The sequence below is a fragment of the Galleria mellonella genome, unplaced genomic scaffold (assembly GCF_026898425.1).
Source record: "Galleria mellonella isolate WM207_F2 unplaced genomic scaffold, CSIRO_AGI_GalMel_v1 utg171, whole genome shotgun sequence".
Classification (NCBI taxonomy): Eukaryota; Metazoa; Arthropoda; class Insecta; order Lepidoptera; family Pyralidae; genus Galleria; species Galleria mellonella.
In genome coordinates, this window is record NW_026442014.1 from 2,322,748 (window position 1) to 2,336,052 (window position 13,305).

Consider the following 13,305-nt stretch of genomic DNA (forward strand, 5'->3'; position numbering starts at 1 on the left):
ATTCGTACTTTGACGTTCAGGAATTAATGAATGAAACGAATGGCGGTTTATTATTTTGTTAACAAACATTTAATAAGAAATAATTGTTAAGGACACAATAAATTGTTTGTAACTGTATATTAAAAAACATATAAAATGCCTAGTGAAATGATAACTCTTCAGCTGGGCCAATGCGGCAATCAAAGTAAGATAATTACAGAAATACTTGATATTTACTAATTTGTGTTTGTTATTTATTTATTATTTATTTATATATAACCAAATCTTTTTTTAATATGGATAAAATCATATTACGCCGACTCCAAATGATTAGGATAAGGGTAGGAAGATGATGATTTATTTATTATTTATTAATTGCAGTTGGCTTTGAATTCTGGAAACAACTGTGTATAGAGCATGGGATATCTCCGGAAGGCATACTCGAGGAGTTCGCTTCGGCAGGATCTGATCGAAAGGATGTGTTTTTCTATCAGGCGGACGACGATCATTACATACCTCGCGCTGTCTTGCTGGATTTGGAACCCCGTGTAATTCATACTATAATGAACTCACCCTATGCCAAAGTATGTTAAAATTTAATTTAGATATTATTTCATTAGTTATTAACTTAGTTACTATATCTAGAGGAACAGCATGATATATTTTGTTTTTATTTATTTATATAGTATGCTCACCTTAGAACTGTTTGCTGCCCACCCCAGCATATGAGAGCTTTTAGCTAAGTGCTAAGATATGTCTGAGTGTATGCACTTCATTTAATATGTATGGGGCAGAGTCCCCTACTGGAATATAATGTGAAATATACAAGTGAATAGGTTAGTGGATACCTTTAGGGAAATTGTTTATAAATTATGTTTGTATTACGATGTTTGTTTATACAAATCTCTGAAACCACTTAACTGATTGATATGAAATTTTGTAAAGATATATTGTTGGTTCCAGCTTGACAGATAGTATAGATTTTATCTAAATACAAAAAATGTACCCAGTAGGTGGCGATAAGAGGCGAAACAATGTTTTCTGGGTATAAAAATAAATACAAATAAACTCACTGACTATTGTGAAAATGCCGTGATAATTTGTTTACGAATGTAAACAAATTATCACGGCATTTTCACTAAATATCGTGTACATGTATGTATACGTATAATGTAGGGTTTTTACCCTAGAAAACAATATAATTACATTCTTCAGAATAATATTGTATAATTACCTTCACCTTATTTAGCAATACAATTTTTTACCTTTCAGCTGTATAATCCAGAAAATGTATATTTATCAAAACATGGTGGTGGTGCTGGTAATAATTGGGCATCTGGGTATGCTCAGGGGGAGAAGCTGAATGAAGAAGTGTTTGATATCATTAACCGAGAAGCAGATGGCAGTGACAATTTAGAGGTACTATTTGTTTAACTTATACTGCACTATTATTTACTAGAAATCTAAAACTTTAATTTCAGTTTTAACAGTGCTTTATGTACACCTGTTTCTGTTACGATCCAGTTTATATCATTTTTACTAGGTCATATCATAGTACCTGTTGTGTATATCAAATAAAAACATCCTTGGTCAAAGTTAAAATGGACAAAAATCTTCTCATTTCTGGCTCAACTACTTTGTCTTTACTCTCCACTGTCACTACACCATTGTATACTGTAAACATTGATGGATGCACCATTCCATCTTCATCCTTAAAAGTCTTCCGAACAGAAACTTAAACTAGCTGAAGTACCCAAAGAACTGTTCTCTGTATCTGTTGGCTTTAAATATAAACATAATTTCTTATTTGCCAGGGTTTCGTGCTGTGCCATTCAATTGCTGGTGGAACTGGTTCGGGCATGGGCTCATATATACTAGAACATCTCTCAGACAGATTTCCAAAGAAGCTTGTACAAACCTACAGTGTATTTCCTAATTTGGATGAAATCAGGTGCATATTATTTTATTTATATTCCACTATATATGTAGCTTATAATAAGGGTCTTGATTCTCAGAAAAGTTGGAAGTTTATAGAGCTTTTTATAAAATAAATAATGTGGAGATAAAAATGACAAATGTGATGATTTTTATAATATTCAAACTTATTATACTTATTTGCATATACTTTTGGAGAATTTGTAGTATTTTAAAATTGACATATTTGTTCAATCCTATTTTTTTTTTATACGACTTAGAATGGCAAACAAGCTGACGGCCCACCTAATGTAAAGTGGTAACCGTCGCCTATAGACATGAGCAGTACCATGGACATAACAGAGTATACTGTTTCGTCCATGATACCCCCCATGTGTTGTCATTCTTGAGGACTCAGGTGTTATTCCTCTGTACCCAGTAAATTCACGCCATATCCCACACTTCAAACTGAAACACAGCCATGCAAACACAACTGCTTCACGGTTGTAACATGAATGGGACAGAGGTACCCAAGCTATAAACTTTTGTACAAAGTCTCCCTCTGGTGCAGAGCATAAAGCAAGACATTTAAAAAATTCCAACTTTTCTGAATTAAGAACAAGTCTCACATCAAGCACTCCCTTTATGTGGATTACAATCTAAATTAATTTAAAATTATTCATGTTAACTCTAAAAGTATAAGAATAAATATCCAGATGGAATTCACACTTCTATGAATTTAATAATAATAATTTGAAAAATATAAGTGTAATTTCTAACCAATTTATTTTTTCGCTGAAATTCCTCTATACTATAACGATACATTTCTGCACCTGCTTACTGTTCTGGTGCAAAGATAGTGTATATTTATTTATATGTGCCTCTACAAATACCACAGATGGCAACCCTAATTACAAATTAATTAATAATTAAAGATTTCATTATTAACATACATAAATATTTTACAGTGATGTGGTAGTCCAGCCGTACAACTCCCTGTTGACCCTCAAGCGACTGACAGAGAGTGCGGATTGCGTCATGGTCCTCGATAATACGGCGCTGAATCGCATCGCCAGCGACCGGTTGCACATACAGAATCCCTCATTTGCACAGATAAACACTCTTGTCTCCACCATCATGAGCGCGAGCACTGCCACACTCAGGTATATAAACAACTAGCTTACTCGGCAATATCTGCATTACTAACACAGCACGGAGGGGAGGGGTTAGTAATGCAGACTACCAGTCAGGTGGACTTCCATCTGAACCCTCCTGGAAATCATCAGAATTCCTGCTGAATTCATCATGGTGGGCTGGCCTGCCTTTTCATTCTCACCTGTCATCCCTCACTGGTACCTAACCAGTATATACCGATAACACAGGGGGGGGGGGGGGCTACCATTCCATTATCATCCATTAAAAAAAACAAGCCTGTTGCTTAAAAAATAAATAAAATATGTAACCTGGGGTCTAGGATAAACTACGTAATTTAATTTTTTTACTTATAACAAACTAAAATTATATATATTTTTAAAGTCGTTTAGAATATTAATAATATGGCGTTTATGAACAGGTATCCATCGTACATGAATAATGACTTGATCAGTTTGGTGGCGCCGCTGATACCGACGCCGCGCCTGCATTTCCTCATGACTGGCTACACACCGCTCACGGCCGACCACGAACTCAATACTGTATGTTGACATATTTATATAATTTTATTTTTATTAAGCAACTTTCAAAAGAAGTTAGTGCATTCATCATTATGACAATAATTGACATTATTTCCTTAACAGGTACCCTACCAGTCGGTAGTACCTAATAGTTTGTAGTGGAATAAAAAAAGTTTATCTCTAAATATATTTTTTTCAAACATGCTTGGAAATATGAGCATTATTTAGACAATCTTCTTCGAGATAAATCAAAATTGCCGTACTGGCTAGATACATGCGGGCAGCGGCCGGCTAAAGTTGTATGAAAATCCATATCTGTCGTGTTTTGCGGCCAGATAAATTACTATGTAAACTCATATCTGTCCTGTAATTTAAAAATGGAATGACTTTTTACTTCGAAACATGGCTACCAAGGAGGTAACTAATAAAAGGTTTTATTTAAATTTCGAACTGGCTTGCAAATAGAAAGCTGTTTATTGAAAAAAAAAAACAGGAACATTATGGCGCATGAAAAATTATTATTGTTCGTTATTCGACATTGAACTTAAAAAGTAAAATTGTGTTTTTGATTTCCGCGCATTGTTTGGGAAAAGTACTCAATTCAATTTCAAACTATTCAATTCACTGAGTTGCTGGCCGCTGCAGTAATGTACTATTAATGTTATATATAAAATTTGCCGTGTGGTTTCCGCATAGAATACACCATCCCTTTCTTTCTCGTGGGTGTCATAAGAAGTAAGGGAACTTAATGGTAGAGGAATGGACAGCAGCGTCCCTTTCAAAGCGCCACGAAAGCCTAACTGCTTGATAACCCGCCTACCAAGCGTGGCAACCATTGGCAATACCCCCTGAGGAGAAGGCCCGTCTTTAGCAATAGACATTAACCTCTGATATCATCATCACATATAAAATTTGTCATGTTATTGTAGGATAGAGGGTTATTATAATATGAATATGTAAAATGTTTTATTCTGACAGAATATGACAAGGCATGTGTAACCGAACTTTCATATTATGTTGCTCTGTGTGTAGTAAAAACTATTATAATTAAGACTTTCTAAAACAATTTGTAATTTAGCTTCTTTTTTTATACAACTTAGAATAGCAAACAAGCTGACGGTCCACCTGATGGAAAGTGGTAGCAGTCACCTATAGACATAAGCAGTACCATGGACATAACAGAGTATACTGTTTCGCCCATGATACCCCCCATGCGTTGCCATTTCTGAGGACTCAAGTGTTATACCTCTGTACCCTGTAAATTCACGCCATATCCCACCCTTCAAACCGAAACAGCCATGCAAACACAACTACTTCACGGTAGAAACACGAATGGGACAGAGGTACCCAAGCAATCGACTCTTGTACAAAGTCTCCCTCTGGTAGCTTGTTTCTGTCCCTGATTATTTATACTTATATAAGTAAAAATTTTGTTATAGGCACCAAAGATACGAAAGACAACAGTTTTAGATGTGATGCAGAGACTGCTTCAACCAAAGAATATGATGGTGTCCCTCAGCCCAGACAGAACTAACCAGCACTGCTATATTTCAATACTGAACATCATACAGGTAAATAAAAAATACTGAAATCTGTATTACTAGTTGTATAATTTCAGCTAGTTCCACTTATTTTTTAATGGGTGATAATGGAATGTGAACCCCGCCCGCGCTATTGGTGTACACTGGCGGGGCACCAGTGAGAGATGAGGACGAAGCAGGTCAGTTAGCCCATCGTGACGAATTCAACAAGAATTGTTCACGATGGTTTCCAGGGGGAACCACGTGGTGGTTGTCCCGATAAGGTGTATTGCTAGCAATGGGTTCATTAGATTCCATTACTTACAATCCCTTTCCCCCCAGCCAGTTCTACTTGTCCCTACCAACTTTCCCCCTTGGGGAGTAAAAGTGGTTTTTTTTCCACCTGTCGCTACCATTGTGTGTCCAGTAGGGATAAATGGAATAAATATGCTAATTTTCTCTATTAATATTTTTTTATAATAATGAGTACAGTTTGACAAAAAATTGTTAATATTACGAAGATATTCGTTAGATACCACAGTATAAGGAATAATGGTAATACATTTTCACTGCCACATCCCACCTTTCAAAGCGTAACAACTTTCAAAGTCGGGCAGCTCGAATTGCTGACGATCGGCGTCTTACTGTCCGGCTCGACCCACTGAAACTGCGTAGAAATGTTGCATCTCTGTGCATCTTCTACCGAATTTATCATGGGGAGTGCTCTGAAGAATTGTTCGGATTGATACCTGCTGCAGATTTTCACCATCGTACAACCCGCCATAAACTAAAATTTCATCCCAACCATCTGGACGAGTGGCGGTCCTCCACCGTGCGTTTTTCAAGGCACTTTCTCCTATGCACAACCACTCTTTGGAATCAACTTCCAGCAGCAGTATTTCCGAACCGATACGACAACATAACCTTCAAGAAAAGAGCATATTCCTTTTTAAAAGGCCGGCAGCACACCTGCAATGCCGTAGGTGTTGTGGGTGACCATGGGCGGCGGTAGTCACTTACCATCAGGTGAGCCGCATGCTCGTTTGCCCCCTGTGTTGTAAAAAAAAAAAAGCTGATTAGTGACAGAAACATGAGTGTGACAAAGATAACAAACAAATAACAAGGGAATAAGCCCTCGTGTAATTTTCTTTTTGGTGTCCTATGTTGTTATATATTATACTAGCTTATTACCTGCTACTTCATGTGTGTATTTTAAAAGCAAAAAAAAAGAAATAGACTACTTCTAGATGGCGTATCAGTATAAAACATAGACCTTACAGGTATACAACTATAAAAACTGTGTCCAGTTTGATGCAGTAGTTTTTACGTAATGCCAAAGTAAACATACAGAGAGACAAAACATCCAAAAAATATTGTTTTGGTGTCTGTTGCTCTTATTAAAGAACTCTTAATTCAATTTACATAAGGGGTCATTTACATTTTTCTCGACTCCTATGTACAGATGTCGTTCAGTTACAATTTTATTAGTAAAATTCCCTATAATTACCTTACTTACTACTTGTTCGCAGGGCGAGGTGGATCCGTCACAAGTGCACAAATCGCTGCAGCGTATCCGCGAACGCAAGCTGGCGTCGTTCATCCCGTGGGGGCCCGCCTCCATACAGGTGGCGCTGTCTCGCCGCTCGCCTTACGTGCACGCCTCACACAAAGTATCCGGCCTTCTCCTCGCCAACCATACCAACATATCTTCGGTGAGATAAAAAAAAAACCTATTTTATTTTGTATACTGATTATTACCCGCGGTTTTGTCCTAAATCCTTTTGTATATTTATTGGACGGAATAAAACACAGCCTATGCCCTTCTGATGTTATTTCAGAAACATTATTATTATTATATTTGTTTTAAAACATTAAAAATATGCTTTTGATTGGACATACGACATATAAATTCGTAACAGATTTATTTGTATTTCAATTAATATATTGATAATAATAAATATATAAAATAACAGTAGTTAGCGATGTTTATAAATATTTTAGCTATATTAATTTTTATTAATTATAACTTGTAATTATAAATTATAACTGTAAACAATTTTACTAGAGGGAGAGTATGTACAAAAGTCGATTACTTGGGTACCTCTGTCCCATTCGTGTTTCTACCGTGAAGTAGTTGTGTTTGCATGGCTGTGTTTCGGTTTGAAGGGTGGGATATGGTATGAATTTACTGGGTACAGAGGAATAACACCTGAGTCCTCGGGAATGGCAACGCATGGGGGGTATCATGGGCGTAACAGTATACTCTGTTATGTCCATGGTACTGCTCATGTCTATAGGCGACGGTTACCACTTTCCATCAGGTGGGCCGTCAGCTTGTTTGCCATTCTAAGTTGTATAAAAAAAAGTGACATTACTGGTGAACAATTTATTTGTTGAAATAATTTTTTTCTAACTGTTAATCAACCAGTATATTTAAATGAAGCAAGCATGCCGGCATGTTATGATATTTTCCGTTAAGTGTTTGTTATTTTTATGTTTACTTTTTGTACAAGGACAGCACTCGGTAATCAATATTTTATAGTTTCTTGTTGAGTGACGTAAATATTATATATAGAATCAGTTTTGAATTCATTAATAAATTATGGGACTGTACTGACTCGGGAAATAAGACGATGTTACTGCATTAAATCGCTTTAGCAACGTATACCTGACACTTCTGGTGTTTGTGTTAGACTACGGTAGCTTCTTACCATCAGGCCAACCATATGTTTTTAGAAGACAAATGTTCCTAACATCACCACATCAAACATATATTTGTTAGATAGTAGTATATTACGCAGTTTACATAACTATATTTTGTTTAGCTTATTAATTCATTTAAAAAAAGCAATTTCGAATTCATGACAATTCTTTGCCTAAAACATTTAATTGGATGGAAGGCATTAAATTCTGTCAGTCTGCATGCTTGATCTGGCCAATTCAGATAGGGTTTTTCCACTTTTGGTCCTGAAGGTCTAAGGAAAATTTGATATATGTTTTATCTTAATACGCCATCTAGAGTGATGCGTTTTCATGGTTTTTTATAATTTACATGTGCATAGTGGTTAAAAATGTCCTGCATGAATTATTTTTAATTTTTCCTTGAATGTAGTCTTTATTGAATAAAAAATAAAGATTTTGGTATTTGCAGTTGTTCGACAGGTGTCTGCAACAGTTCGATAAGCTACGTAAACGTGAGGCGTTCTTAGAGGTGTTCCGCAAAGAGCCCATGTTCAAAGACTCTCTTGAGGAATTCGACGAGTCGCGGAGCGTTGTTGACGATTTAGTACAGGAGTACCAGGCGGCCGCGACCCCCGATTATGTGCATTGGAATCCAGGTACAGTGATATACAATTTGTTGTTTTGGATAATCAAATCATAAAGACCCATTCACGACTTGACTGTCGTAGGTTCCAGATTTGATTCCCAGTTGGGATTACTTAAAAAAAACTTTTCTAAATTCGTTAGCACTTACATACTTTGGTTTTCCCTTATTTATCTAGTTTCTCATAATGCAGGGTATTCTAAAAAAAAAAAGAAGCAGTTCTTACTTTTGTTGATGTTTCATTGCTGGGTACTGGTTACATTCTATATTAGCCTAAAATTAATAAACTGGTATTGAGTTTTTGTCCCGGGTATATTGTTCTTTACCCTCCAAATCTTTATGAAAATAAATGTCGACAGATTGTATTCTTACTCAGCACTATATGATATTCATACTTGAATTATATCTCTAAAACGCCAAAGCAGTGCATGCATGACTAATTATAAAATTACATACGTACATACATATCTGTCACGCCTGTCTCCCATTAGGGTAGGCAGAAACATTGGAACGCAATCTTTTTTTAATTATATAATTATTAATTCTTCATCCAAATAAAGAAATTTAATTATAGCCTAATTTTAGACGTCTAAAAATTAGACGAAGAAATGTATGATGAAGTTAGTATCACCATAAAAATCCTCAATTTGCTTATTTGGTATTGTTTCAGAAAGCAGTCAAATATAACAAACACAGTAATTGGAGTATGGAAATTTGTTGATATTGCCAGAATCTCAGAAGATACTAAAGGATTCCAAGTAGACGGAAGAAGTTGTTGGATAATGTATACTTACGAGTTGTTAATTATTTTATATTAAACCGAGTGCCATTTATAGTCGATCAATGCAAAAAAATAATAATCTCATTTTGTAATATCTCTAACAACGGCAAGAGTCAGTACCTAACTTTTCGTCTAAATAAAGACAAATAAATAAAAAACTATGCTTTTTTTACCAAGAATTTATTTTATTTTTTAATAGCTAACTTCAACATCCCTTTAATCTTCCATATGTACCACACATATCACACCTGTGCGAACATCACACGCAACATGGTTTTAAAGCGTCATTGCGCTTCTCGGAATATCTCCAGCAAACAAGTGCAACTGGTATGCGAAAGTACTCGCGGATATGATGCGAAAACAATTTACAGAACTGATACGAATTGGGCTAAGCTGACAAAACGAACATATGCTATTACTATTTCTTTTACAGCACATTACACTTTTATAAAAATAAATTCGTTCTATATAATAATCGTCGCATAGCTAAAACTAAATCATTATATGTATGCTAAAGTCCACAGCGCAGATCTGTAGACGAGATATCACTATCAATACTAATTATGGCCTTTATATACAGGGATCAATTTTCAATTGCCTTTCAATCATATATTTGTCGTATCCAATGTATACACAATCTTGTCATTTCAAAGAGATCAATAAAGAATGCAAGTTTTAACTTTTGACAGCCCATGATCAAACATAAATACTAAAATGTAATAGCATAGTTATACTGATCACTAGCTCTTGACTGAATATAAAGAGTAACAGATATGAGTAAATATAGAAAAGTAAATATATGAATAATGGATATTATATATATAATAATTTAGGTAGTTATTATAAGTGTAATTTATGTAAAGTAAAAAGTGAGCTCTCGTTATTTTTAAAAAGAAATTGTGTCAGTAAGTAGACAATTTGATTAAGACATTTTCCATACACTAAATTTAACTTTTGTACTTATAATTAATACCAATTAATCAATAAATCTCAGTTACAGAATTCATTATTTTTGTGTAGTAAAGAATTTGGCCATCTATTTGAAGATAGGATATAATCTCCAGTAATGTTACAATTTTAATTAGAATTTAACATTGATGCAAATCAACAACACCACTAAGGTTTGACATGAATCAAATGCAACATTATGAGAACAACACGATACACACACATCCCTGACACATTCAACTATACCTAATTTTTATACATTAATATAACAGTTGTTCTTATAAAAGTTTTGTTAAAATTTCAACATAGAATGCTAATTGAGAACAAAACGATCACATATTTGATATAAAACAACATGTTTGGTGCTATCAAGTAAAGATAATGTGATGATAGAAGAACCTAAACTAACACAAAGGTTTAAAAAGGTGCAGACATTGACAGAATCGAAAGCAATGCTTTGTGTATTGCATTATTAAATAGGTTAATGACACGGCTTGATGCCCATGTACGACGGGCAGGGCTAGGAGTTGTGGCTGGGCGGCTGGAACTTGGGCTGGATGATGGAGGTTTTGCGTACGGGGACAGTCTCAGGTGTAGGTATGGCATCTCCGGTGGGCAGCTTCGCGGGAACGGCTGGCGTTTTGAACGGCGCCGCCAGGTTGCTCGGCCTCTGTTTCGCCATTTGATAATCACCGGAATCAAAGAACTTTTGCTGAAAAACATAATTATAACATTATTTACATTGGCATATTTGAGATTATTTTCTAGAGTTGGTTTGGCCTTTTAAAAAGGTACATATTTTCAGAGATGTCTTTGTGCACAGCTGAAAGCCTAGTTTACAACCTGGTGTAGACTCAGCAACTCCACTGCTAAGAATTGACTTACTTCATCCTCGCCTAAAATCTTTCACTGATGCTCTACCAGTATATACCAATAGAGAAGTGGGGTTACTATTCTATTATTAATATATTATTTAAAAAAAAGGAAGTGGCAATAGATTGACTATCATACTACATAGAGGCCAAAGCATTAATTATTGATAGCTATGAAAGTATATGGGTTAATATAGGAACAGGCATATGTTCAGATATATATGTAAATGTACTATACATTTGCAATATTATTATTTATTATTTTATGTTTACAGGTATTACCAATACTTTTCATCAGGTGTGCTCCCAATTAGTAAATATATAAAATGATTACCCCTTTAGCTAGTCTTTTCTGTAGAAAGGCAGAGTGTCCCCCGGGGCCTCTCATAGCATTTGGAAATTTGGCCTTTAGTTTAGCCTCCTCTAGTTTCTCCAACTCTTTGGGCTGTAATAAAATAATTAGATTATATTATTATTCATATCATTAATATCTTTTTCATTAAATGACATTCAATGATTTAATTCCATTTTAATGTTTATCAAGCACAAAGTATGCTGCGCTTGTCTATAAATATAAGAACAGTTAGATCTAATCTACTAGTGTATTGTATTGAAATTTTCACTATATCTTATGTTGATGATCCTATAAATAAATAAATTATAATAAGTTTTACCATTTTGTTTTGCAAAAAAAAAAAAAAAATATAGATTATATAGACAAGTAAAGCTGTTGCATAAAGAATAATAAAGTCCATATCTATCACAAACAATTTTGTATATAGCTATACATTGCATAAGATCATAAAAAAATTGTGGATATTTTCTAAGGAGCAAAAACAAATTTTAAAATAATAAAATTATAATGGAACAATGAAATGTTAAATGAATATCAACTTACATCTTTTGGTGGGTCATTTTGATCTGGTGAGTCACTCATTGTGATTACTGAAACAATAAAACTTATAAAATACAAAGATGTTAATATATACAAAATAAAAGCATTTTAAAAACTAATAATTCTCATCTGGAATTTAAATTGTTATTAGAGATGGGATTTTACTAAGTTTAAAATTACTGAAGTGTAACAATTTCAGGATTATCTAATAGTTTTTAATATTTTTAACAGATTATCTAAAAAAATGTTCTGATGGTAAACTAAAATGTTAATTATAAAAAGCCCCTAATAGTATCCACAGTTAAATTTATGTGTTTATACTTTTACCAAGTTCTTTATGACTGTAGAATATATAATGTGTTAATAAAAAAGACCAAAATCAATTACTGTAATTTAAAATCTGAACTACTGAACTGATTTTAAGTATACCTTTTCAGATAAAAAAAATTCTACTACCATCTCTCTGATCTATTTATTGAAGTAGACACAGCCTAGGAAGAATATTTTTAAAAGATGATTAAGACCAAGGAAGAAAAAGCTAGCTAATAATTATACAAGAAGATTTAAGAATTAAGTAATTATATTTTACTAACTCTTGAACTTACAAATGTGTATGTAATGTGAAACTACCCAAATTAAAAATTGACTAATAGGTTTATCGATAGTGTTTCAAATGTTTGTTTACTCCGAAAGCAATCACATGTGATCGCTTGAACTTGACATTACTACCATTATTTTGGACGGTTTGATTAAAAAAAATAGCAATTAAAAATTATTTCAAGATAGAAAACTATAAATACACCGACAAATGACGTAAAATAATTTGATTGATTTTATAAATACATTATTATGCTGCAGGTGGGTAATTCAATCAGACATGTATGAAAGTTGTTTACCTTGAAAATTATCGCCTAATTTACAATTGTTTTAAATCAATGATATTGGATACAATAAATGATTATAAAATAAAAGTGGAAAAATAATTTCACTATTAAGAATTCAATAAATAGTACTATTTTTGAAATCGTGTGCAAATTGTTCAGTTATCACGTTCTCAAACAAGCAAAAAATGGCGTTTTTCAAAATGTTAATGTTGCCAAAGAAAGTAATATGGGAGGGAAATGTTGCTATAGTATATTAAACAAAGCACAGAGAATAAATAAAATTAGTATTGGTTGAGACAGATGAAGGCATATAGTATAAATCTCAGAAAACATAGAATAAGGATTGTAATTATTTCCTTTATGGTGCTCTATCTAATCATCGTACTCAACTCATTAGAGAAATAGTCAAAGCGACATTGCAAGTGATGAATGCATAGGCCATGAACCGTCATGATGGACTTTTTTTAATCTGTAGTAACATAGTTTTACAGATAAACGTCATTCCCACTGTATC

At 33.9% G+C, this 13,305-nt stretch overlaps 2 protein-coding genes across 3 annotated transcripts; one reads left to right on the forward strand and one right to left on the reverse strand.

The window, feature by feature from the left end:
• Positions 1 to 9,307, forward strand: LOC113518245 (tubulin gamma-2 chain-like). The gene is made up of 10 exons (XM_026903072.3): positions 1 to 184; positions 361 to 563; positions 1,252 to 1,398; positions 1,794 to 1,930; positions 2,862 to 3,056; positions 3,467 to 3,587; positions 5,006 to 5,137; positions 6,616 to 6,798; positions 8,238 to 8,424; positions 9,082 to 9,307. The coding sequence occupies exons 1-10, from the start codon at positions 136 to 138 to the stop codon at positions 9,096 to 9,098; spliced, it is 1,371 nt and encodes a 456-aa protein (XP_026758873.1). The 5' UTR covers positions 1 to 135; the 3' UTR covers positions 9,099 to 9,307.
• Positions 9,308 to 9,356: 49 nt separating this feature from the next.
• LOC113518199 (alpha-endosulfine) lies at positions 9,357 to 13,023 on the reverse strand. 2 transcript variants are annotated; one of them, XM_052892881.1, is made up of 4 exons: positions 12,804 to 13,023; positions 11,911 to 11,971; positions 11,347 to 11,457; positions 9,357 to 10,852 (listed from the first exon to the last, which is right to left on the reverse strand). In XM_052892881.1, exons 2-4 carry the CDS (start codon positions 11,947 to 11,949, stop codon positions 10,661 to 10,663), a joined length of 342 nt encoding a protein of 113 aa, XP_052748841.1. In that variant the 5' UTR covers positions 11,950 to 11,971; positions 12,804 to 13,023; the 3' UTR covers positions 9,357 to 10,660. The 2 variants fall into 2 exon arrangements, with proteins under 2 accessions (XP_052748841.1, XP_026758805.1); XM_026903004.3 differs by having other exon boundaries at positions 11,911 to 11,957; positions 12,804 to 13,021.
• Between the last annotated feature and the right edge of the window lie 282 nt (positions 13,024 to 13,305).